The sequence below is a fragment of the Bombina bombina genome, chromosome 1 (genome assembly GCF_027579735.1).
Source record: "Bombina bombina isolate aBomBom1 chromosome 1, aBomBom1.pri, whole genome shotgun sequence".
Lineage (NCBI taxonomy): Eukaryota > Metazoa > Chordata > Amphibia > Anura > Bombinatoridae > Bombina > Bombina bombina.
This window is the reverse complement of record NC_069499.1, coordinates 448177269-448201931: the sequence shown is the minus strand read 5'-3', so window position 1 is coordinate 448201931 and position 24663 is coordinate 448177269. Positions and strand designations below refer to the sequence as shown.

General features: G+C 37.3%; 1 protein-coding gene across 1 annotated transcript in view; it reads left to right on the top strand.

The window, feature by feature from the left end:
- TLK1 (tousled like kinase 1) overlaps window positions 1-24663 on the top strand; it is a 725439-nt gene that overhangs the window by 527529 nt on the left and 173247 nt on the right. Inside the window, 2 exon segments of the mRNA XM_053698426.1 lie at window positions 4355-4465; window positions 5053-5189. Coding sequence (XP_053554401.1) covers window positions 4355-4465; window positions 5053-5189 — 248 coding nt within the window.

Below are 24663 nucleotides of genomic sequence, written 5' to 3'. Positions count from 1 at the left end.
GAAAGTTGTTTCTAACAAAAACATTAACCAGGAGATAGTCGTGCCTTCTTTGTGTCCGAATCCAGTTTCAAAGAAGGAACGTTTGTTGCACAATTTGGATGTAGTTCGTGCTCTAAAATTCTATTTAGATGCTACAAAGGATTTTAGACAAACATCTTCCTTGTTTGTTGTTTATTCTGGTAAAAGGAGAGGTCAAAAAGCAACTTCTACCTCTCTCTCTTTTTGGCTTAAAAGCATCATCAGATTGGCTTACGAGACTGCCGGACGGCAGCCTCCTGAAAGAATCACAGCTCATTCCACTAGGGCTGTGGCTTCCACATGGGCCTTCAAGAACGAGGCTTCTGTTGATCAGATATGTAAGGCAGCGACTTGGTCTTCACTGCACACTTTTACTAAATTTTACAAATTTGATACTTTTGCTTCTTCTGAGGCTATTTTTGGGAGAAAGGTTTTGCAAGCCGTGGTGCCTTCCATCTAGGTGACCTGATTTGCTCCCTCCCTTCATCCGTGTCCTAAAGCTTTGGTATTGGTTCCCACAAGTAAGGATGACGCCGTGGACCGGACACACCTATGTTGGAGAAAACAGAATTTATGTTTACCTGATAAATTACTTTCTCCAACGGTGTGTCCGGTCCACGGCCCGCCCTGGTTTTTTTTTTTTTTTAATCAGGTCTGATAATTTATTTTCTTTAACTACAATCACCACGGTATCATATGATTTCTCCTATGCAAATATTCCTCCTTTACGTCGGTCGAATGACTGGGGAAGGCGGAGCCTAGGAGGGATCATGTGACCAGCTTTGCTGGGCTCTTTGCCATTTCCTGTTGGGGAAGAGAATATCCCACAAGTAAGGATGACGCCGTGGACCGGACACACCGTTGGAGAAAGTAATTTATCAGGTAAACATAAATTCTGTTTTTCTGCTTGTAGAGTCTCGGAGCTCTGTTTTGCAGCAAGGCTGCAACTTGGTCCTCTCTGCATACTTTTTCCAAATTTGATATTTTTGTCTCAGCTGAGGCTTCTTTTGGGAGAAAGGTTCTTCATGCAGTGGTGCCTTCTGTTTAGGCTACCTGTCTTGTCCCTCCCTAATCATCTGTGTCCTCTAGCTTGGGTTTTGGTTCCCACAAGTAATTGATGATTCCGTGGACTCACCATATCTTAGGAAAGAAAGCCTAATTTATGCTTACCTGATAAATTTATTTATTTCTGGATATGGTGAGTCCACGGCACACCCTTTATTTTAAGACCGTTATTTTTAACTAAAACCTCAGGCACCTCTACACCTTTGTGTTATCTTCTTTTTCCATTTTCCCTTCGGCTGAATGACTGGAGGTTATAGGTAAGGGAAGTGACATATATAGCAGCTTTGCTGTGGTGCTCTTTGCCTCCTACTGCTGGCCAGGAGTGATATTCCCACTAGTAATTGATGATTCCATGGACTCACCATATCCGGAAATACATTTCAGGTAAGCATAAATTGTTTTTTGTTTTTTTTTCCTTTTCTATCCTTATGCAGACTGATTATGTCTAACATATTTGGACTCTCTATTTCCAAATATGTTGACAGAAGAATCATTCTTGGGATTTTTTGACGGTTCCTTAAATCTTGGGTTTTCTTCAAGATGGTTTATCCATTAATTTCCTGAAAGATGTGGACTTGTTTTCATTGCAAGATTGGTATTCATCCTGATGATCAGACTTCCCATCAGGCTTTAGAAAGAATTTTTGACTAGAGAAAAAAAATTCTATAATTATGTGGCATGTGAATTTAATTAATCAGGTTTTGTTATTTCATTTTAACCTATGTAAAAGTTGTCTTTATTACTTTTCAAGATCATTTTCTAGCTATGTCTACAGCCAGGTGTGTTTCAGAGCTTGGTGGTCTACATTAATCACCATGTCATCTGGTTTGCCTTAAAGGGACAGTTTACTCCAGGATTTTTATTGTTTAAGAAATAGATAATCCATTTATTACCCATTCCCCAGTTTTGCATAACCAACTCTGTTATATTAATATACTTTTTACCTCTGTAATTACCTTGTATCTAAGCCTCTGCAGACTGCCCCATTATTTCAGTTCTTTTGACAGACTTGCATTTTAGCCAAACAGTGCTGACACAGATAACATTGTGCTCACTCTTGACGAGTTATTTATATGACATACATGAACTATCGCTGTCTGGTTGTGAAAAACAGTCAAAAGGCACAGAGATAAGAGGCGGTCTTTAGGGGCTTAGAAATTAGTACTTGAGCCTACCTAGTTTTAGCTTTCAGCAAAGAATACCAAGAGAACAAAGCAAATTTGATTAAAAAAATGTAAATTGGAAAGTTTTAAATTTATCTAGACTGTCCCTTTAAGAATAAACTTTTTTTTGGGTTTTCTTCTTAGAATATTAAAATGTTTATGGATGCATAACATATATTCACACTTAAAGGACCAGTCAACACTGTAGATTTGCATAATCAACATATGCAAGATAAGAAGACAATGCAATAGCACTTAGTCTGAACTTCAAATGAGTAGTATATATTTGTTAAATAAATTGCAAAGTTATGTCTATTTCCACTCCCCCTGTATCATGTGACAGCCATCAGCCAATCACAAATGCATATAGGTATATGCTGTAAATTCTTGCACATGCTCAGTAGGAGTTGGTGACTGAAAGTGTAAATATAAAAAGACTGCAACTTTTGTTAATGGAAGTAAATTGGAAAGTTGTTTAAAATTGCATTCTCTATCTGACTCATGAAAGTTTAATTTTGACTTGAGTGTCCCTTTAAGCACTGCTTTGTGAAAGGTCTACAAATTGTTTTAAGTTTTGAAAACTATAATTTTAAAAAAAATCTCATCAATATGTAAATATGATCCTGTTTTTACTAAGCAATCAATGTTGCAGAGCCACAATTCTAAAATACTGCATTATGCCTCCAGCCTCTCTGAGAGCAGTGGGAAAAAAATAATTTTATTTAGAGTTAACGAAAAATTGCTAATTGTCTAGTGCAGAATTCTTCAAACTTGTTTCCAAAGACCTCGTTCTCTCACGTGCTCTCTCTCTTCTCTCTCTCTCTCTCTCTCTCTCAGCTATTGAGTACTATCTGAAAGCTTGTAAATATGTCAGTTTTTTTTTTTTCCTTCAAGGTACAATATAGGACGGCAGCTTCTTGGTCTGCCTGTGTTAATTCATGATATATATAAATAGAGGAAGAAAGTGCCTCCTTTTAAGGTAAAAGTGTTTTACTAGTGCCAGTTAAGTAGTTTCACAAGGGAGCCATTTCGTATGGTTTGTGTATTTGCAGCTGAAGGAAATAAAGTCTTGAAACCTAAGACCTAGTTGCCCATACTATGCTTCGTATGAGTTTCTTTCTACTGGAAAAACTAGTATTGAATGTTGGTAAGATGTTAACACTTATTTACTTAAAGGGACATTATACACTCATTTTTTCTTTGCATAAATGTTTTGTAGATGATCTATTTATATAGCCCATAAAGTTTTTTTTTTTAATTAATGTATAGTTTTGCTTATTTTTAAATAACATTGCTCTGATTTTCAGACTCCTTACCAAGCCCCAAAGTTTTATGTGAATACGCTCGACTACCTACTCCAGCTTGCTCCTGTTTGTGTAAAGGGTCTTTTCATATGCAAAAGAAGGGGGAGGGGGGAGTGTCTTATTTGCCACTTGCAGTGGGCTTTCCAGCTACCTTTTCAACAGAGCCAAACTGACAGCTTCTAAGTAAGTTTTTAAACGGTTTTATACTTGATTTTTATATCAGTATCTGTGCATATTATTCTTTATAGTAGTGTCTATTACATGCAGTTATATGAAAATGAGTGTATACTGTCCCTTTAACTGCAATGGAAATAAAATTAAGAAGATATTTAGTAGGAAGATACTTCCTGAAGACTACTGGTAGATAAGCTGGGCATTATACATCACTAGTACCTAATTACTATATTACTACCAAAAGGTTAAAAATTATTTATAAATCTTTATAAAATGTTGTTAATCAGTAACCCTCCCAAGTCAAACTCCATCCAGTGGCGGTAAGTAATGAATGAGATCTTATGTGCTGCCAGGAATGAGGTTACATCTCTTATGCTATAGATATTCTATTCAAGCAGAAATTTAGCTCTGTGTTTTAATTTGATGCCACTCAAAGTCTCTGCTTTGTTTATTGCAAAAAAGTTATTTTTCCCTTTTTTGCTTTTATAGAAATGTAACTATTTAGCAGATTGTTTTTAATAGGAATTCAGAGATCTTTTTTAAACAAATCCTTTTAATCAACCGTCTTGCATGTTAAATATAAATTTCCCATGTTCAGTCATTTTCTTCCATGTTTGTCTTCTATTACAGATAAACTGTGACCTTAGAAGACAGATAGATGAACAACAAAAAATCCTCGAAAAGTACAAGGAGAGGTTAAATAAATGCATCTCAATGAGTAAGAAGCTGCTTATTGAAAAGGTATGTTTTGCTATTAGAATATAAATTTTCAGAGCACTAAAGGGTTATGAAACCCAAAAAAATTTATTTTACTATCCAGACAGAGCATACAATTTAAAAAAAAAGTTTCCAATTGACTTGTTATCAAGTTTGTTTCGTTCACATATTATTCTTTGTTTAAGAGCTATCCAGGTAGGTGTCAGGAGCTCTACATGGCAGGAAATGGTTCTAACACCTAGTGCTCTGGCAAATGGATAACATTCATGCAAAACTGCTTTCATATAGTGCTCCAGGCATGTGCACACTCCTGAGCCAACGTCCCTTCTTTTCAACAAAAGATGCCAAAAATAATTTAAAAAAATTGATTATAGAAGTAAATTAGAAAATTTTATAAAATTGCATGCTCTATCGTAACCATGAAAGAAAAAATTTGGGTTTCATATCCATTTAAATTTATTGGAGATTACCAACATTTCAGCTAAATTAAGATATAATTTAGAAATATACAAAATGTTGTTGTTACTGTTGGTCAAGGTGACTTTAGTAATAAGAAACCCTCTTACACACACCATCAAATGTAATGATGCCTAACCCATTTTTTCTCCCAGAGCACTCAGGAAAAGTTGGCGAGTAGAGAAAAAAGCATGCAGGACAGATTACGACTGGGACACTTCACAACCGTTCGGCATGGAGCCTCGTTTACAGAACAGTGGACAGATGGCTTTGCTTTTCAAAATCTTGTCAAGTTAGTCTTGTTATTGAATGTCTGAAATTCTTTTAGTCACTAGTTATGCGTTAATAAGAGCCAAGTGATGTCAGTGTTTTGCACTAGCAGAGGAATCTTACAAAAAAGCACTGCCTGCAAAAACATTTCTTATAACGATATTAATTGATGCACTTATGGAACCAATTTAAAAAAATCTATAATTTATGCTTACCTGATAAATTAATTTTTTAATGGTGGTGAGAGTCCATGATCCATTACTCCTGTGAATTGTACTCCTGGTCACTAGGAGGCAAAGATAACAAAATTCCCAGAGCACTTAAAACCCATCCGACCTTACTGGAAACCAATCTAAGGTATAGCCAAGCTAGAAAAAAAGAAGGTAGGAAAATAAAATAAGTGCAATGAAAAGGAACAGGGAAAATAGGTGCACATTCAAACTGCCTCCAGAAAAAAACAATCACAAGAGAAAAATTTGGGTGAGGGGTTGTGGACTCTCATCACCATGAAAGAAATTAAATTATCAAGTAAGCATACATTTTATATTTTCTTCTATAAAGGTGGTAAGAGTCCACAATCCATATTCCTAGGAACTAATACCTAAACTGTGGAGCCCACGAGTAATCTGGGTGGGACCATATTTATACTATTCCAAATACATTGGATTATTAGTTGTGTTTTCTTTCCAAGTATAATACAGAATATATCTATCTTTCTTTCTATATATAAATACATACATACTCTAAAATGAAATGCCCAGAAACAGCTGCCTGAAGGACTTGCCTACCAAAAGCTGTAAAGGGGGGAAAAAACGGCCTTGCAAATAAAGACCCATCAGACAACTGATCTGGTAGAATGGGCAGTAACCCATTTAGAAGGAAACTGATCCTCCTGCAAGTAAGCTCTATGAAAATAAAAGCTTAAACCAAAAGGATTATGAAACTGCAATAGCCGTCTGACCCTTTCTGGAACCAGAAAATGAATAAACAAGCTAGAAGATTGTAAGAGATCCATAGTGGCCCACAAAATAGAACTGCAAAGCTTTTACCATATCAAAATAGTGGAGAAGCTCCTCCTTTGGACTATAACAAAGAGAACAATCTCACAAATGAAGTTAACAGAAGAAACCACCTTAGGAAAAAGGTCGAACTTGATTCTCAAAAACTGCCTCAGCTCACCACAAAGAATAGACAAAAAGGAGGAACCTGCAAAACTCTGAAAACCAAATAAGATTCCATGGAAGAGAAATAGGTTAATCACAGGCTTACAGGGACAGTCTACTCCAGAATTGTTATTGTTTTAACAGATAGCTAATCCCTTTATTAACCATTCCCTAGTTTTGCATAACCAACACGGTTATATTAATATACTTTTCTTTCATGTAATTAGCAAGAGTCCATGAGCTAGTGACGTATGGGATATACATTCCTACCAGGAGGGGCAAAGTTTCCCAAACCTCAAAATGCCTATAAATACACCCCTCACCACACCCACAATTCAGTTTTACAAACTTTGCCTCCGATGGAGGTGGTGAAGTAAGTTTGTGCTAGATTCTACGTTGATATGCGCTCCGCAGCAAGTTGGAGCCCGGTTTTCCTCTCAGCGTGGAGTGAATGTCAGAGGGATGTGAGGAGAGTATTGCCTATTTGAATGCAGTGATCTCCTTCTACGGGGTCTATTTCATAGGTTCTCTGTTATCGGTCGTAGAGATTCATCTCTTACCTCCCTTTTCAGATCGACGATATACTCTTATATATACCATTACCTCTGCTGATTCTCGTTTCAGTACTGGTTTGGCTTTCTACAAACATGTAGATGAGTGTCCTGGGGTAAGTAAATCTTATTTTCTGTGACACTCTAAGCTATGGTTGGGCACTTTGTTTATAAAGTTCTAAATATATGTATTCAAACATTTATTTGCCTTGACTCAGAATGTTCAACTTTCCTTATTTTTCAGACAGTCAGTTTCATATTTGGGATAATGCATTTGATTTAATCATTTTTTCTTACCTTCAAAAATTTGACTTTTTTCCCTGTGGGCTGTTAGGCTCGCGGGGGCTGAAAATGCTTCATTTTATTGCGTCATTCTTGGCGCGGACTTTTTTGGCGCAAAAATTCTTTTCCGTTTCTGGCGTCATACGGCGTTCCGGATGTGGCGTCATTTTTGGCTCCAAAAAGCATTTAGGCGCCAAATAATGTGGGCGTCTTATTTGGCGCTAAAAAATATGGGCGTCTCTTTTGTCTCCACATTATTTAAGTCTCATTTTTCATTGCTTCTGGTTGCTAGAAGCTTGTTCTTTGGCATTTTTTCCCATTCCTGAAACTGTCATTTAAGGAATTTGATCAATTTTGCTTTATATGTTATTGTTTTTTCTCTTACATATTGCAAGATGTCTCACGTTGCATCTGAGTCAGAAGATACTACAGGAAAATCGCTGTCTAGTGCTGGATCTACCAAAGCTAAGTGTATCTGCTGTAAACTTTTGGTAGCTATTCCTCCAGCTGTTGTTTGTATTGATTGTCATGACAAACTTGTTAAAGCAGATAATATTTCCTTTAGTAAAGTACCATTGCCTGTTGCAGTTCCTTCAACATCTAAGGTGCAGAATGTTCCTGATAACATAAGAGATTTTGTTTCTGAATCCATAAAGAAGGCTATGTCTGTTATTTCTCCTTCTAGTAAACGTAAAAAAATATTTTAAAACTTCTCTCCCTACAGATGAATTTTTAAATGAACATCATCATTCTGATGACTCTTCTGGTTCAGAGGATTCTGTCTCAGAGGTTGATGCTGATAAATCTTCATATTTATTTAAAATGGAATTTATTCGCTCTTTACTTAAAGAAGTTCTAATTGCTTTAGAAATAGAGGATTCTGGTCCTCTTGATACTAATTCTAAACGTTTGGATAAGGTATTTAAATCTCCTGTGGTTATTCCAGAAGTTTTTCCTGTTCCTAATGCTATTTCTGCAGTAATTTCCAAAGAATGGGATAAATTGGGTAATTAATTTACTCCTTCTAAACGTTTTAAGCAATTATATCCTGTGCCGTCTGACAGATTAGAATTTTGGGACAAAATCCCTAAAGTTGATGGGGCTATTTCTACCCTTGCTAAACGTACTACTATTCCTACGTCAGATGGTACTTCGTTTAAGGATCCTTTAGATAGGAAAATTGAATCCTTTCTAAGAAAAGCTTATCTGTGTTCAGGTAATCTTCTTAGACCTGCTATATCTTTGGCTGATGTTGCTGCAGCTTCAACTTTTTGGTTGGAAACCTTAGCGCAACAAGTAACACATCATGATTCTCATGATATTATTATTCTTCTTCAGCATGCTAATAATTTTATCTGTGATGCCATCTTTGATATTATCAGAGTTGATGTCAGGTTTATGTCTCTAGCTATTTTAGCTAGAAGAGCTTTATGGCTTAAGACTTGGAATGCTGATATGGCTTCTAAATCAACTCTACTTTCCATTTCTTTCCAGGGTAACAAATTATTTGGTTCTCAGTTGGATTCTATTATTTCAACTGTTACTGGTGGGAAAGAAACCTTTTTACCACAGGATAAAAAATCTAAGGGTAAAAACAGAGCTAATAATCGTTTTCGTTCCTTTCGTTTCAACAAAGAACAAAAACCTGATCCTTCATCCTCAGGAGCAGTTTCAGTTTGGAAACCATCTCCAATCTGGAATAAATCCAAGCCAGCCAGAAAGGCAAAGCCTGCTTCTAAGTCCACATGAAGGTGCGGCCCTCATTCCAGCTCAGCTGGTAGGGGGCAGGTTACGTTTTTTCAAAGAAATTTGGATCAATTCTGTTCACAATCTTTGGATTCAGAACATTGTTTCAGAAGGGTACAGAATTGGTTTCAAGATGAGACCTCCTGCAAAGAGATTTTTTCTTTCCCGTGTCCCAGTAAATCCAGTAAAAGCTCAAGCATTTCTGAATTGTGTTTCAGATCTAGAGTTGACTGGAGTAATTATGCCAGTTCCAGTTCAGGAACAGGGGATGGGGTTTTATTCAAATCTCTTCATTGTACCAAAGAAGGAGAATTCCTTCAGACCAGTTCTGGATCTAAAAATATTGAATCGTTATGTAAGGATACCAACGTTCAAGATGGTAACTGTAAGGACTATCTTGCCTTTTGTTCAGCAAGGGAATTATATGTCCACAATAGATTTACAGGATGCATATCTGCATATTCCGATTCATCCAGATCATTATCGGTTCCTGAGATTCTCTTTTCTGGACAAGCATTACCAGTTTGTGGCTCTGCCGTTTGGCCTTGCTACAGCTCCAAGAATTTTTACAAAGGTTCTCGGTGCCCTTCTGTCTGTAATCAGAGAACAGGGTATTGTGGTATTTCCTTATTTGGACGATATCTTGGTACTTGCTCAGTCTTTACATTTAGCAGAATTTCATACGAATCGACTTGTGTTGTTTCTTCAAGATCATGGTTGGAGGATCAATTTACCAAAAAGTTCATTGATTCCTCAGACAAGGGTAACCTTTCTGGGTTTCCAAATAGATTCAGTGTCCATGACTCTGTCTTTAACAGACAAGAGGCGTCTAAAACTGATGGCAGCTTGTCGAAACCTTCAGTCACAATCATTCCCTTCGGTAGCCTTATGCATGGAAATTCTAGGTCTGATGACTGCTGCATCGGACGCTATCCCCTTTGCTCGTTTTCACATGCAACCTCTTCAGCTTTGTATGCTGAATCAATGGTGCAAGGATTACACAAAGATATCTCAATTAATATCTTTAAAACCGATTGTTCGACACTCTCTAACGTGGTGGACAGATCACCATCGTTTAATTCAGGGGGCTTCTTTTGTGCTTCCGACCTGGACTGTAATTTCAACAGATGCAAGTCTCACAGGTTGGGGAGCTGTGTGGGGATCTCTGACGGCACAAGGAGTTTGGGAATCTCAGGAGGTGAGATTACCGATCAATATTTTGGAACTCCGTGCAATTTTCAGAGCTCTTCAGTTTTGGCCTCTTCTGAAGAGAGAATCGTTCATTTGTTTTCAGACAGACAATGTCACAACTGTGGCATACATCAATCATCAAGGAGGAACTCACAGTCCTCTGGCTATGAAAGAAGTATCTCGAATTTTGGTTTGGGCGGAATCCAGCTCCTGTCTAATCTCTGCGGTTCGTATCCCAGGTGTAGACAATTGGGAAGCGGATTATCTCAGTCGCCAAACGTTGCATCCGGGCGAATGGTCTCTTCACCCAGAGGTGTTTCTTCAGATCGTTCAAATGTGGGAATTTCCAGAAATAGATTTGATGGCGTCCCATCTAAACAAGAAACTTCCCAGGTATCTGTCCAGATCCCGGGATCCTCAGGCGGAGGCAGTGGATGCATTATCACTTCCTTGGAAGTATCTTCCTGCCTATATCTTTCCGCCTCTAGTTCTTCTTCCAAGAGTAATCTCCAAGATTCTGAAGGAATGCTCGTTTGTTCTGCTGGTAGCTCCGGCATGGCCTCACAGGTTTTGGTATGCGGATCTTGTCCGGATGGCCTCTTGCCAACCGTGGACTCTTCCGTTAAGACCAGACCTTCTGTCACAAGGTCCTTTTTTCCATCAGGATCTGAAATCCTTAAATTTAAAGGTATGGAGATTGAACGCTTGATTCTTCGTCAAAGAGGTTTCTCTGACGCTGTGATTAATACTATGTTACAGGCTCGTAAATCTGTATCTAGAGAGATATATTATAGAGTCTGGAAGACTTATATTTCTTGGTGTATTTCTCATCATTTTTCTTGGCATTCTTTTAGAATTCCGAGAATTTTACAGTTTCTTCAGGATGGTTTAGATAAAGGTTTGTCCGCAAGTTCCTTGAAAGGACAAATCTCTGCTCTTTCTGTTCTTTTTCACAGAAAGATTGCTGTTCTTCCTGATATTCATTGTTTTGTACAAGCTTTGGTTCGTATAAAACCTGTCATTAAGTCAATTTCTCCTCCTTGGAGTTTGAATTTGGTTCTGGGGGCTCTTCAAGCTCCTCCGTTTGAACCTATGCATTCATTGGACATTAAATTACTTTCTTGGAAAGTTTTGTTCCTTTTGGCCATCTCTTCTGCCAGAAGAGTTTCTGAATTATCTGCTCTTTCTTGTGAGTCTCCTTTTCTGATTTTTCATCAGGATAAGGCGGTGTTGCGAACTTCTTTTGAATTTTTACCTAAAGTTGTGAATTCCAACAACATTAGTAGAGAAATTGTGGTTCCTTCATTATGTCCTAATCCTAAGAATTCTAAGGAGAAATCGTTGCATTCTTTGGATGTTGTTAGAGCTTTGAAATATTATGTTGAAGCTACTAAATCTTTCAGAAAGACTTCTAGTCTATTTGTTATCTTTTCCGGTTCTAGAAAAGGCCAGAAAGCTTCTGCCATTTCTTTGGCATCTTGGTTGAAATCTTTAATTCATCTTGCCTATGTTGAGTCGGGTAAAACTCCGCCTCAGAGAATTACAGCTCATTCTACTAGGTCAGTTTCTACTTCCTGGGCATTTAGGAATGAAGCTTCGGTTGATCAGATTTGCAAAGCAGCAACTTGGTCCTCTTTGCATACTTTTACTAATTTCTACCATTTTGATGTATTTTCTTCTTCTGAAGCAGTTTTTGGTAGAAAAGTACTTCAGGCAGCGGTTTCAGTTTGAATCTTCTGCTTATGTTTTTCGTTAAACTTTATTTTGGGTGTGGATTATTTTCAGCAGGAATTGGCTGTCTTTATTTTATCCCTCCCTCTCTAGTGACTCTTGTGTGGAAAGATCCACATCTTGGGTAATCATTATCCCATACGTCACTAGCTCATGGACTCTTGCTAATTACATGAAAGAAAACATAATTTATGTAAGAACTTACCTGATAAATTCATTTCTTTCATATTAGCAAGAGTCCATGAGGCCCGCCCTTTTTTTGTGGTGGTTTTGATTTTGTATAAAGCACAATTATTCCAATTCCTTATTTTATATGCTTTCGCACTTTTTTATCACCCCACTTCTTGGCTATTCGTTAAACTGAATTGTGGGTGTGGTGAGGGGTGTATTTATAGGCATTTTGAGGTTTGGGAAACTTTGCCCCTCCTGGTAGGAATGTATATCCCATACGTCACTAGCTCATGGACTCTTGCTAATATGAAAGAAATGAATTTATCAGGTAAGTTCTTACATAAATTATGTTTTTACCTCTGTGATTACCTTGTATCTAAGCCTTTGCAGACTGCACCCTTATTTCAGTTCTTTTGACAGACTTGCATTTTAGCCAATCAGTAATGACTCCTAGCGGGTAACTCAACGGGCGTGAGCTCAATGTTATCTATATGACACACATGAATTAACGACCTCTAGCTGTGAAAAACTGTCAAATGCATTCAGATAAGAGGCGGCCGTCAAGGGCTTAGAAATTAGCATATGAGCCTTTTCCCCCCAGTCACCGTATAAATGTCTTTTAAACCAAACCCAAACAATACCCTTCCTTTAAAAGGAGTCAGAAGTCTAGATTTAGAAACCATGTCAGCAGACCATGATTTCAACCATAAGGCCCTCCTAGATGAAACTGCCAGTGCAATATTCTTAGCACTTATCTTAACATCAACAGCATCACAAATGAAAGCATTAGCTTTTTCAATTGATTGGAAAACTTCACAATCAGAATCTTCAGAAAGTTGCTCAGATAAACCCTTACACCAAAGGGTAGAAGCTGCTTCAACACAAGAAATTGCAGGCCTAAAAAGAAAAACTGCCTCACTATAAAAAAAAAAAATTCCTGTCCATCGGGTCTCTAAAAGAGGTACTATATTTCAAGAGGAATAGTAGTTTGTTTAGCCAAAGTAGAAATAGCTCCATCTACTTTAGGAAAATGTTCCCAAAGTTCTGAATTAGAAGCAGGTAAAGGAAACATTTTAAATCTCTGAGCAAGATTAAAAAGGGATACCAGGTTTAGACCACTCCTTAGAAATTATCTGAGGTAGCATTAGCGATTGGAAATACCTCAGGTGACTTAACAGAGGGCTTAAAAATTAAATCCAGTTGTTTAACATACTTATCCTCTGGAACTTTTAGAATCTTGAACTCCCAAGGTACATAAAACATCTCTTAGAAGAGAACAAAGGTATTCAATATGGAATAAGATTGCTGTCCAAAAGACAAGTGTGTGTGTGATTCTTTATCATTGTACACAAATTGTGACATAAGAATACAAATCTAAAGTGCTGTAGGATGCAAATGTTCATAATCATTTTAAAGGGATACTAAACACAATTTTTTTTCTTTAATGCTTTAGATCGCATTCAATTTTAAGCAACTTTCTAATTTACTCCTATTATCAATTGTTCTTGTACTCTTGCTATCTTTAGTTAAAAAGCCGTAATGTAAAGTTTAGGAGCTGGCCCATTTTTGGTTCAGAACCTGGGTTATGCTTGCTTATTGGAAGCTAAATGTAGCCACCATTAAGCAAGCCCTATCCAGGGTGCTGAACCTAAAATGAGTTGTCTACTAAGCTTTACATTCTTACATTCCTGCTATATCTGAATCATGAAAGAGAAAATTTGGGTTTAGTATCCCTTTAAGCATGTTAAGCCATGTTGTATGTTATATTATAGATGTTAAAAGTTTACCTGAGATATGCTGGGGCTTTCAGCCATTTCTCAACATTTTAAAGTGATGGTAAATAAAGTTGAGTTTAAGTGATCAATTATTAACAAAAGGGTTCTAAATTCTACCTGACTGTCGCTGCACCTCTCCAAACTCAGTGGCTCAGGTCACCAACAGCACAGCACTCTTCTTCTAATGAGGTGACGTTTGCACCTCTAAACTAATAGCCGTGCTAGCATACAGAACAATGTCCATGGCTTGGTTTAGAGGTGCAAACGTCACCTCATTGAAGGAGAGCGCTGTGCCGTGGGCGGCCGGAGCCGCTGACTTTAGCGAGGTGCAGCGGCACAGTCAGGATGAGTTAAGCACCCTTTTTTTTTTTTTTTTTTACTGATGACTTAAACAACTGATTTTTAGTGATGCTAAATCCTAACGTTTGTTAAACACTCAGATTTACCCTTATTAGCCAGTTTCTAGCCAAAATGCTGAACTGACTTGCTGTGACATCACAAGGCCTTTAGCAAAATGTGAACTAGCATTTATTTTTACAGTGTTTTGACATATGCTAGAAGTGTACTTCCAAAAGAAAATAAAATGTATTTCCTAAAATGAAGTGTTCTTCCAGAAAACAAAATTGTTTTTGTAATTAAAGATTTGTATTTAAAAAAAATAAAATAAAAAAAAAATTCTATGTATAAATTTAGATTTGGATTCATATGTCACAATTTATGTACAATGATAAAGAATCACACAAACTTGCGTTTTTGGCAACAATTTTATTCCATAGTTCAAGCATAAACAAGAGGAAGATTCAGTTTCCTGATCAGAGACTGACCCTTGATCATCTGAAAGCACTTCACCCTCAGAGGATAAATCCGAAGCACCCAGGGCCTGGAGCAGTCAGCTTAACAGGCTTTGATTTACACAAATCATATAAGCTAGTAGAGGGATTATCAGAAAACACCTTTTTACGCTTACATGGAAGGGGGCATGCCACCAACATCTGATATTGTAGAGCATACAAAATCTTTAAATCCTGGAGCAAAATCTTAAGAACTCCCTTGTGTGGAACAAACAGAAGCAGGACAGATACCCTTAGAAGCAAGAGCAGCATTGGACTGATCAGAATGCATAAAATTACCTGCACATGATTTGCAAAACTGAGTGGGGGATTATATCAACCAGCTTGCACAAAATACACATATTAGTAGGAAAGTGTTCAGAGTATCTAGCTTCTTGGGAACTAGTAATTACAGAAGAGGGGATATAATCTGCATGCTTCATAATGAAAAAGAAAGTCAGGCAATGAGAAAATCAAATCATAGAACATTATTTAAACATAGCAATCGGTAGGGTAAATTTAAAGGAATAGTCTACACCAGAATTTTTATTGTTTTAAAAGATAGCTAATCCCTTTATTACCCATTCCCCAGTTTTACATAACCAACAATGTTATAGAAATACACTTTTTACCTCTGTGATTACCTTGTATCTAAGCCTCTGCAAACTGCCCCCTTATATCAGTTATTTTGACAGACATCTATTTTAGCCAATCAGAGCTGGCTCACCTGACCTCCACGTGCGAGAGCACAGTGTCATCTATATGACAAACATGAACTAACCCCCTCTAGTAGTGAAAAACTGTCAAAATGCCCTGAGAGAAGGGGCGGCCTTCAAGGGCTTAGAAATTAGCATATGAACCTCCTAGGTTTAGCTTTCAACTAAGAATACCAAGAGAACAAAGCAAAATTGGTGATAAAAGTAAATTGGAAAAATTGTTTAAAATTACATTCTCTATCTGAATAATGAAAGTTTATTTTGGACTAGACTGTCCCTTTAAGCAACCTTACACTAAAATAAAGTAGCTCTTGGAAGTATTGAAATCTTAACCCCTCACCAGAAACTTAAGCAAACTTCAGGAGCGTTAAAATATCAATATAGTATAGGATGATCGCAAACCCAACAGGCTGAGCATCAGACTAAGCGCGCAAAAAAGGAAGTGCACTAAAAGACCCGACACAAACACTTCAAATAGCGCACCTACGACAAGTGTAAGAAATAAAAACATGAAAAATCTAACATGCGCTAAGTAAAGGCAAGAAACAAAAGCACACATGCGCATAAGTCGATGTGCCCTAACCAAAAAAAAGAACCACGGAAAAAGAAGTGGACATGCTAACAAATACTTAAAGCACTTCAAGGCCTATAATAGGTTGAAACAAGATACCTATGCCCAAACCTAAAAATGCCTTATATAATGGTCCCCATGCTATGAGATACCAAAAGTGAGTACTTACTAATAGCCTGCAGGCTAAACAGTCATCAACGGACTTTGTTTTAACAACCCCAACACTTACCTGAAAGGCACCCATACTACTGGACTTACCATAAGCAGCAGAAACTGCTTCCAGTAGATAGCCAATCCTGTGCTGTACACATGACAGCAGGAGATCTAAATATATAGAATATTATGTAGATCCAATAGGAGGAAGCTAATGAATGGTCCCTGCGACATCTGTGGCTGACCTATTGCTAACTCCCATAGGGTTTTCTTGTGCCACTACTCATACTCCAAAGACATCCATATCGCTAAACACTTGCTCTTTGTGAGAAGAGTGAGGGGGAAAACTGGGCCTCAAATTCGTCTGAGCAAACATCTGGAGCACCTTCCTCCTTCACCTTCCTCCTGCTAAGGCAGACAAGCCTAGTTTTCAGTAAGGTGGGAGAGGTATATTAAGGGTCCTGGGAATTTTGGGATCTTTGCTTCCTCCTAGTGGCCAGGAGTATATTTCCTATGAGTAATGGATTGTGGATTCTCACCACTTTTATGAAATAAATATTTTTTATTTTTTTTTAGTTATGTAGTATTTCTGAAGATGGTGTCATTGGCATGATATATTTTATATTTATGTATTTATCCCAAAATTCATAGCATTCCTGCTGACAAATAGCCAAAGTGCTGGATTAAAAATAAAGTAGTCATAGTATCCATGCAAAATCCATATAATTCGCATTAACTGGTCTTTTGCTATCAATTGATGTTTTGGGGGCAAACCATTTTTCAAGACATCTTGCTTAATCTTGTCTTAGAAACCTAGTAGACTAGTAAAAACAGCATTCTATGTAAATGCTATAACTGCAATTTATAAAAAATAAAACTATGGACTGAAAAAACACTGCTTATGTGTAAATAATGAATTGATAATGGGGGGGGGGGATAGAATAAAAAAAGGGTAATGTAAAATAGTTTTTCCCTTAATATGTTTCCAATGACTTGTTATACCAGCAGCTAAGAGTAAAATGTTTGAGATAGTGTTCCTTTGTCATTTTTTGTATATGAAATAGCTCATTTGTTCTTTGACAGTGCAACTCATTAAAATGGGTTGAGTTTACAAGAAAAACAGATATCCTTATTTTATTACTTTCTATACACATGCTATTTCTTTCATACAGGTGGTGAGAGTCCACGATCCATTACTCTTGGGAAATACTCTTCTTTACCACTAGGAGGAGACAAAACTTCCCAAACCCCAAGATCTCTATCTATCTATCTCTAAAACCCCTCCCACCTTTTACATACCTTAGTCTTTACTTTGCCTCTGCTGGAGGTGGTTGAAGAGTGAAGGTGTGCATTTGATTCTTCAGAGAGGGGTTTTCAGTCTATATTGTTTATTTATATAGCACCGCCAAATTCTGTATTGAGGTCTGGTTTCCCTTAAGAGTACAATTATTTTTTGGAGGCATTTATATGGGGTATGGTTTATGAAAAATCCCTTTAGAAGAAAAAGAATCACAATTACTGTTTTGCGCATGCTTAGTTTGTTTTTTCGCACGTCTGCCTCTGGTTTGAGCGCATCAGGATTGTGCACGTTGGGTTAATGCTTGTCGGGTTAGCTCACGTCCCTTGAGCCCTTTAGTTTATTCATGCGTAGGCCACTTTCTGTTAGTCAGGTTAGCGCATGTTTATTTTTAGTTATGCGCAAGTCGTGTTTTGGCACTCAAAATCCTCTTTTTTTTTTTAGTTGTCAGTTTTTTTTTCTGCATGCTGTAGGATCTTTATATGTCCTTGGATTTAAAGTTTATTTCTCCTGCTTTGTTTTTCAGTTTGGCTTAGCTTGCATTGTACCTCAAGAGTTTTGTTTTTTTAGAGCTTATAGAGTTTATTGCATTGCTGTGCCATATGCTATATGTCAGAGATAATTTCCAGTTTCTGAGGTTAAGCTTTCTGGACATGCATTTTGAGTTTTTGTCTTCCATTTGGTGTGGCTACAGCTCCATGAATATTCACAAAGGTTCTGGGTGCCCTTTTGTCTGTGAACAGGTATCAGGATATTTTAGTGTTTCCATACCTATACGACGACATGGTTAAAGTTCCAACTTTTCCGTTAGCAGAATCCAACACCAATTGACTCTAGTTGTTTCTTCAACAACATTGTAACTTTCTTGGGTTTTTAAATAGATTCTCTAACAGAGCAGATAAGGTTAAAATTGTTGTCAGCTTGTCTGAACCTTCAGTCTCTCTCGTTTTCTTCAGTGGCTCTGTGTATAGAAGTCCTAGGTCTCATTATTGCAGCCTCAGATGTAATTCCATTTGCTCAATTTCACATGACGTCTCTTGAGCTTTGTATGGTGCAGGAATTTTACTCAGCTGTCTCAAAGTATATTTTTTGGATCCCAGTACAAATCAGTCTCTAATTTGGTGGCAGGGTCATCAGTTTATTATTCATTATTCTTTTGCTCATCCTACATGGAATATGATCACTACAGATGAGTCTTTCAGGTTGGGGAGTTGTTTGGGGGGGGTCTCTGACAGCACAGGGAGTTTGGTTACCTTGCCTCCTGAGGATCCCAATCAATGCTCTAGAACTGTGCAATTTTCAGGGCCCTTACAGCTTGTCCTCTGGAAATGGAGATGAGACTCCCTCTTCAACAGACAGACAATGTCACAGCAGTAGCTTAGGTCAACCATTAGGTGGGAACTTGCAGTTCCCTGACAATGATTGAGGTGTCTCGAATTCTCTCTTGGACAGCAAAAAATTCTTGTCTAGTCTCTGCAATTCATGTCAGGAGTGAACAACTGAGAGGCAGACTTTCTCAGTCGTCAATCTCTACATCCAGGGGAGTTGTTTATTCACCAGGATGTGTTCATTCAGATTGTGGATCTCTGGGGGTTTCCCAGAGATAGAGCTGATGGCCTCTTGTTAGAACAACAAACCTCCCAGGTACTTTGCTAGATCCAGGGATCCTCTGGTAGATATAGTAGATGCTCTAGTAGTTCCTTGGCCTTTTCAGCCGGCTTATCTGTTTCAGTCTCTGTTTCTTCTTCCCAGAATAATTTCCAAGATAAGGTTAGAGAAGTCATGTGTAATCCTGATTGCCCCAGCATGGCCTTACAGGTACTGGTACGTGGATCTGGTTCAGATGTTCAGTTGTCCTCTTTGGCCTCTTCCTGTGCAGTCAGACCTTCTGTCCCAAGATTTTCATTTTTCCATCCGAATTTCAAGTCTCTGAACTTAATGGCATGGAACATGAACGTTTAGTCCTTAGACATAGGGGATTCTCTGGTTCTCTGTGATTGAAACCTTGATTCAGACTCGTAAGCCTGTAACTAGGAAGATCTCACAAAGTCTGGAAGGCCTTTATTTCCTGGTGTATAGTTCCATGTTTTTTCTTGGCATTCTTTCAGAATTCCTAGGATTCTGCAGTTTTTTACCGGATGGTCTAGATAAGGTCTATCTTCCAGTTCTCTAAAGGGGCAGTTTTCTGCTCTTTCAGTCTTGTTCCACAGAAAGATTGCTAATCTTCCTGCTAGTTTTGTTCAGGCTCTGGTTCATATTAAAGGACCGGTCAACACAGTAGATTTGCATAATCAACAAATACAAGATAACAAAACAATGCAATAGCACTTAGTCTGAACTTCAAATGAGTAGTAGATTTTTTTTTCTGACAATTTTAAAAGTTATGTGTTTTTTTTTCCACTCCCCCTGTACCATGTGACAGCCATCAGCCAATAACAAATGCATACACGTACCATGTGACAGCCGTCAGCCATTCACAAATGCATACACACTTATTCTTGCACATGCTCAGTAGTAGCTGGTGACTCAAAATGTTTAAATATAAAAAGACTGCACATCTTGTTAATGGAAGTAAATTGGAAAGTTGTTTAAAATGGCATGCTCTATCTGAATAATGAGTTTCATTTTGATTGTGTCCCTTTAAATCTGTTATCAAGGCTATTTCTCCTCCATTGAATCTTAAAAGGACAGTACACTGTAAAATTGTTTTTATATGAATGTATTTTAAATGACTTGTTATACCTGCTGCAGATTTTAAAATTTGAGAAATTGCATTTTTCAGTTTATTTGTGTATATAAAGTAGCTAGTTTTGTGCTTTTAAACCACAGCCTATTACAATGGGTACAATGTCAAATCTCTTTGTTATCACTTTTATGTACACAGACTTGCTTCCTTATCTTATATTTGTCTAGAAAACTAAAGTTCAATACTTAGAACAATGGAAAATTATAATTTTATTACTTATCTATCATGCCCCCCACTGAGAGTGTAATCTCTTCTGCTGGCTGTGTTTACTTAGGCTATTCAATAGAATATACTCCTGTATAGAAACTTTCAGTATAGGTTGGGATACCACAGGCTAAATCAGCTATTTCAAATGCCAAAATGACGGTAAAGGAACTACTAATTTAAAACACTCCAGCAGGTAGTTGCCACTTCTTGAGCTTTGAAGAATGAAGCTTCAGTTGATCAGATTATGCAAGGCAGCTACTTGGTTTTCTTTGCATACTTTTACTAAATTACACCATGTCGATGTTTTTGCTTCTTCTGAAGAAGTCTTGGATACAAAGGTTCTAAAGGCAGCTGTTTCAGTTTGATTTTCTTTGCTTGTTTGATTTATTTTAGGTGCAGTAAAAAAATACTGGGGTTGTGAAATTTAATTTCTCAGTGAAAAAAAGGTTTTTAAATCCCTCCCTTTGTTATTACTTGTTGACTCCACAACTTGGGTATTGGTTCCGAAGAGTAATGTATCATGGACTCTAACCACCTGTATGAAAGAAAACATAATTTATGCTTACCTGATAAATTCATTTATTTCATAGTGGTGAAAGTCCAGGAGACCCCACCCATGTGTGTTTTTTTGTTTTTTATGGTCAGTTTTATTTTTTTCCTGCAACTTTTATGGCTCATATTCCTTTTTGTTACCTCACTTTGCTTGGCTATACATTAGACTCAGGTTTGTGGAGGGGTTTTATATAACTCTTAGGGTTTTGGAATCTTTGCCTCCTCCTAAGAGTAATTGATCATGGACTCTCACCACCATGAAAGAAATTAATTTATCAGGCAAGCATAAATGTTTTTAAAATCCAAAATAATTGTAAAGGAGCTGTTTGTAAACAAGTTAATATACTCCAGCAGGTAAAATCGATAACTGGGAACAAATTAAAGGGTAGACAATTTTACAGTACACTTATAGTTGTGAACTTAAAAATAGTATATTTATTTAAACAGAAATAGCTTTTTCCAGAGAGCAAGAAAGATCCAAGTATCATCTCACAATTGTCTTGTGACGTTAAAGAATTAGCTAACAGCAGGATTTAATATTATTTTGGTCCTAAATTAGAGATACCCATACAAAACACAGTAACCAGTAATGTGTGATACATTTACAGTAACTAGTAATGTATCTGTTGCCACCCGTGCAGTATTGCAAAATGACTTGGTTTCACTACTGTTCATGTACACAATTCACTTTTGCATTACCACAACTCTGCTGAGTTACTGAGTAGATTTTACTCTTCCATCAACTCATTGAGTGCCTCATATATTACCAGTCTTCGTAGAATTTTGTTTTTGAAAATGAAGTAAGCTACACAAAACCTCATCATATAAATTAAGTAAATTTGATCATCTATTTCAACCTAAACTTATATAAATATAACAATATCAAATACACACCGTTTATATATACTGAATATTAATTATGTGAGGCTCTCTGCTAGAGATCAGTTACAGGTAAGAGTGCATTCTATCATAATGGTCATAGTATAAAATGAGCAAACCACACTGACTATGACTTGGAGGCATATCCTACATGAAGGGCGAGCACCGTACATACATGAACAAACTAACATAAAAATACATATGTATATATGCATTCGCTAAAGAGGAGGTCCATATATAAATACAATATATGCTAAGACCATCAAAGACATATATACACATTAACAGTGAAAATGGCCAGACCAACCCAGCATATGTGGCTACATGGTTTGTTAATATGTATGTAGAGAGACGCCAGTTAGGAATCTGTAGCAACAATATCACCAGCTAATCCATATAACTGAGCCTTATAAAGAGCACGCCAATAAGTACTGAAAGTACAGCATCTAAGACACGAACCTAACTAAGTTATTAGTCGTGGCAAAGAAGTCAACGGAGTGTACAATAGGCATATAGCAAAGTAATAAATATTCTATAATATATGATAACACCAAATCCAGACACACAATACCCAATAGAAGCAGGACAGAGAAACACCTCCCACACTGAAGCTAATCTTATTATAGAGTATTAGCGCTGATGGGTCCAAAAGTTAACATCCCCATCAATATTAAATCCTTTAGCTCTTCTGGTCTGTAACTTAAAGATCCAGAATGCCTCTTTGTACAACTTGGCAGAACGATCTCCTCCGTGAATGTAGGGTTTGATATGATCAATCACTTGCCATTTGAAACTTGCTACTGCCTTGTTATGGACATGTATAAAATGCCTTGCAAGGTCTGAACATTCAGTACCATTCTCAATGTTCTTCAAGTGTTCTCTGATCCTGCTCCTGCCCTCGCGGGTAGTGCACCCAACATACTGCTTCTTGCACTGAGTGCATTCAACCAAGTATATAACAAACATGGTTCGGCAATTCATATAGCAATCCAAATTGAAGACCTTCTGAGTGACACGAGACTGAAAGTTACGCGTCACTTGTGCAAACCCACAAGAAATGCAATTGCTGAAGTAGCATTTAAAATGCCCCTTGACCTCCAACCAACTGCCTCTCCTAACTGGAGACTGGCGTAACAAACTTGGGGATAGCAAGTTACCCAAGGTACAACCTCTCCTTGGTACAAAATTACAGCCTTTGGACACAAATTCTTTTAGGCTGTCCTCAGCTGTAAGTATTGGCAATTGACGACTCACAATACTGCAGATGTCATCAAATTGGGCAATATAGGCCGTGATGAACGTAGGCTTTGATGACTAAAGCAGATAAAGGCTTTGATTCATCTGATTGCCATCAGTCAAAAGCTGTATTCTGTCTAACCTTGAGACTTCTAGGTATGCACGTTCTAATACCTTTTTCTTGTATCCTCTCGCAAGAAGATTATCCATCAAAAACTGGCTCTCTTTCAAAGTCCAATTCATCCGTGCAATTCCTCTTCACACGGATGAATTGGCTCTTCGCAACCCCAAAACCAGTGTATTTGGGGTGGTTACTCCTGCCATGCAGCACTGCATTGGTCGCAATCGGCTTCCTATACAGTGTAGTTTTAACACTGTGGGTAACCATGTCTCCTATCAAAAGGAGGTCAAGATATGGAATTGAGACACTGTCATATACATAGGTAAACTGAAGATTACTACTATTGTCATTCAGGTACTGAATGAAATCACCTATTTTCTGATGGCCTCCTGTCCAAACGAACAGGAGGTCATCAATATACCTCTTATACATTAGAATGTCAGCATGAAATGGATTAGCCTCTCCAAAGACGTGGCAAGAGAAGGCATTGTCAAAGAATTTTTTTAAAGACTTACACATTAATGCCTAAACAGGGACCAGTCAAAATCCTTATTGAGACCTTTAGATGTAGGAGTCTGCAGCTTGCGAATCCAATACATTTCTTTAGTTTTTAATAAGTGTTCCATATCACCTCCCCTTATAGGATTGTCTATCCTTTCAATAATTTGAAAGCGCAATTGGCTAATGCTATGACCTGCTGCAAGGAAACCGGTACATCCTTGTTCTTGCATCTTATATTTGACTTGTGTTCCGTTATGCGTTCTCTGGCCTCTTTTGGACTCTCCAATGTAAATAAGACCACATGGACACTTAATCAAATATATGATGTAGATGGATCTGCAAGTGAGAAATTGATTGCTTTTATATTTTGTACCTCTTAGAGGATGATAAAAATAACTACCCTTTATCATGGAGTTGCAGTTGCTGCAGCTTAAGCAAGGAAAGGAACCAGTTTTACTGGAACCAATTGTTTTCTGAATGTTTATTTTCTTACTGCCTATCTCAGTACGTACTAGACAGTCTTTCAAATTCTTGTTTCTTCTATAGAAAGGTACAAAATATAAAAATGGTCTTATTTACATTGAAGAGTCCACAAGAGAGTCCAGAGAACGCATAACGGAACACAAGTCAAATATAAGATGCAAGAACAAGAATGCACCAGTTTCCTCGCATTTTCATGCAGCAGGTCATAGCATTAGCCAATTGCGCTTTCAAATTATTGAAAGGATAGACACTCCTAGAAGGGGAGGTGATAGGGAACACTTATTAAAAACTAAAGAAATGTATTGGATTTGCAAGCTGCATGCTCTTACACCTAAAGGTCTCAATAAGGATTTTGACTGGTTCCTGTTTAGGCATTAATGCTTTAATTAATCATAGAGTAATTTTATACCATGTGTAAGTCTTTAAAAAAATATTTGACAATGCCTTCTCTTACTTATTCATAGTTTCTGATATTGATAGTGTTCTCATTTTTTTTATCCTGTATATGTTTTAGCTATTAGTATGTTTTTAAATTATTATGCACAATCCACTGAATGGTACTACAACTTTAAGAAAATAAACACAATTTTTCTT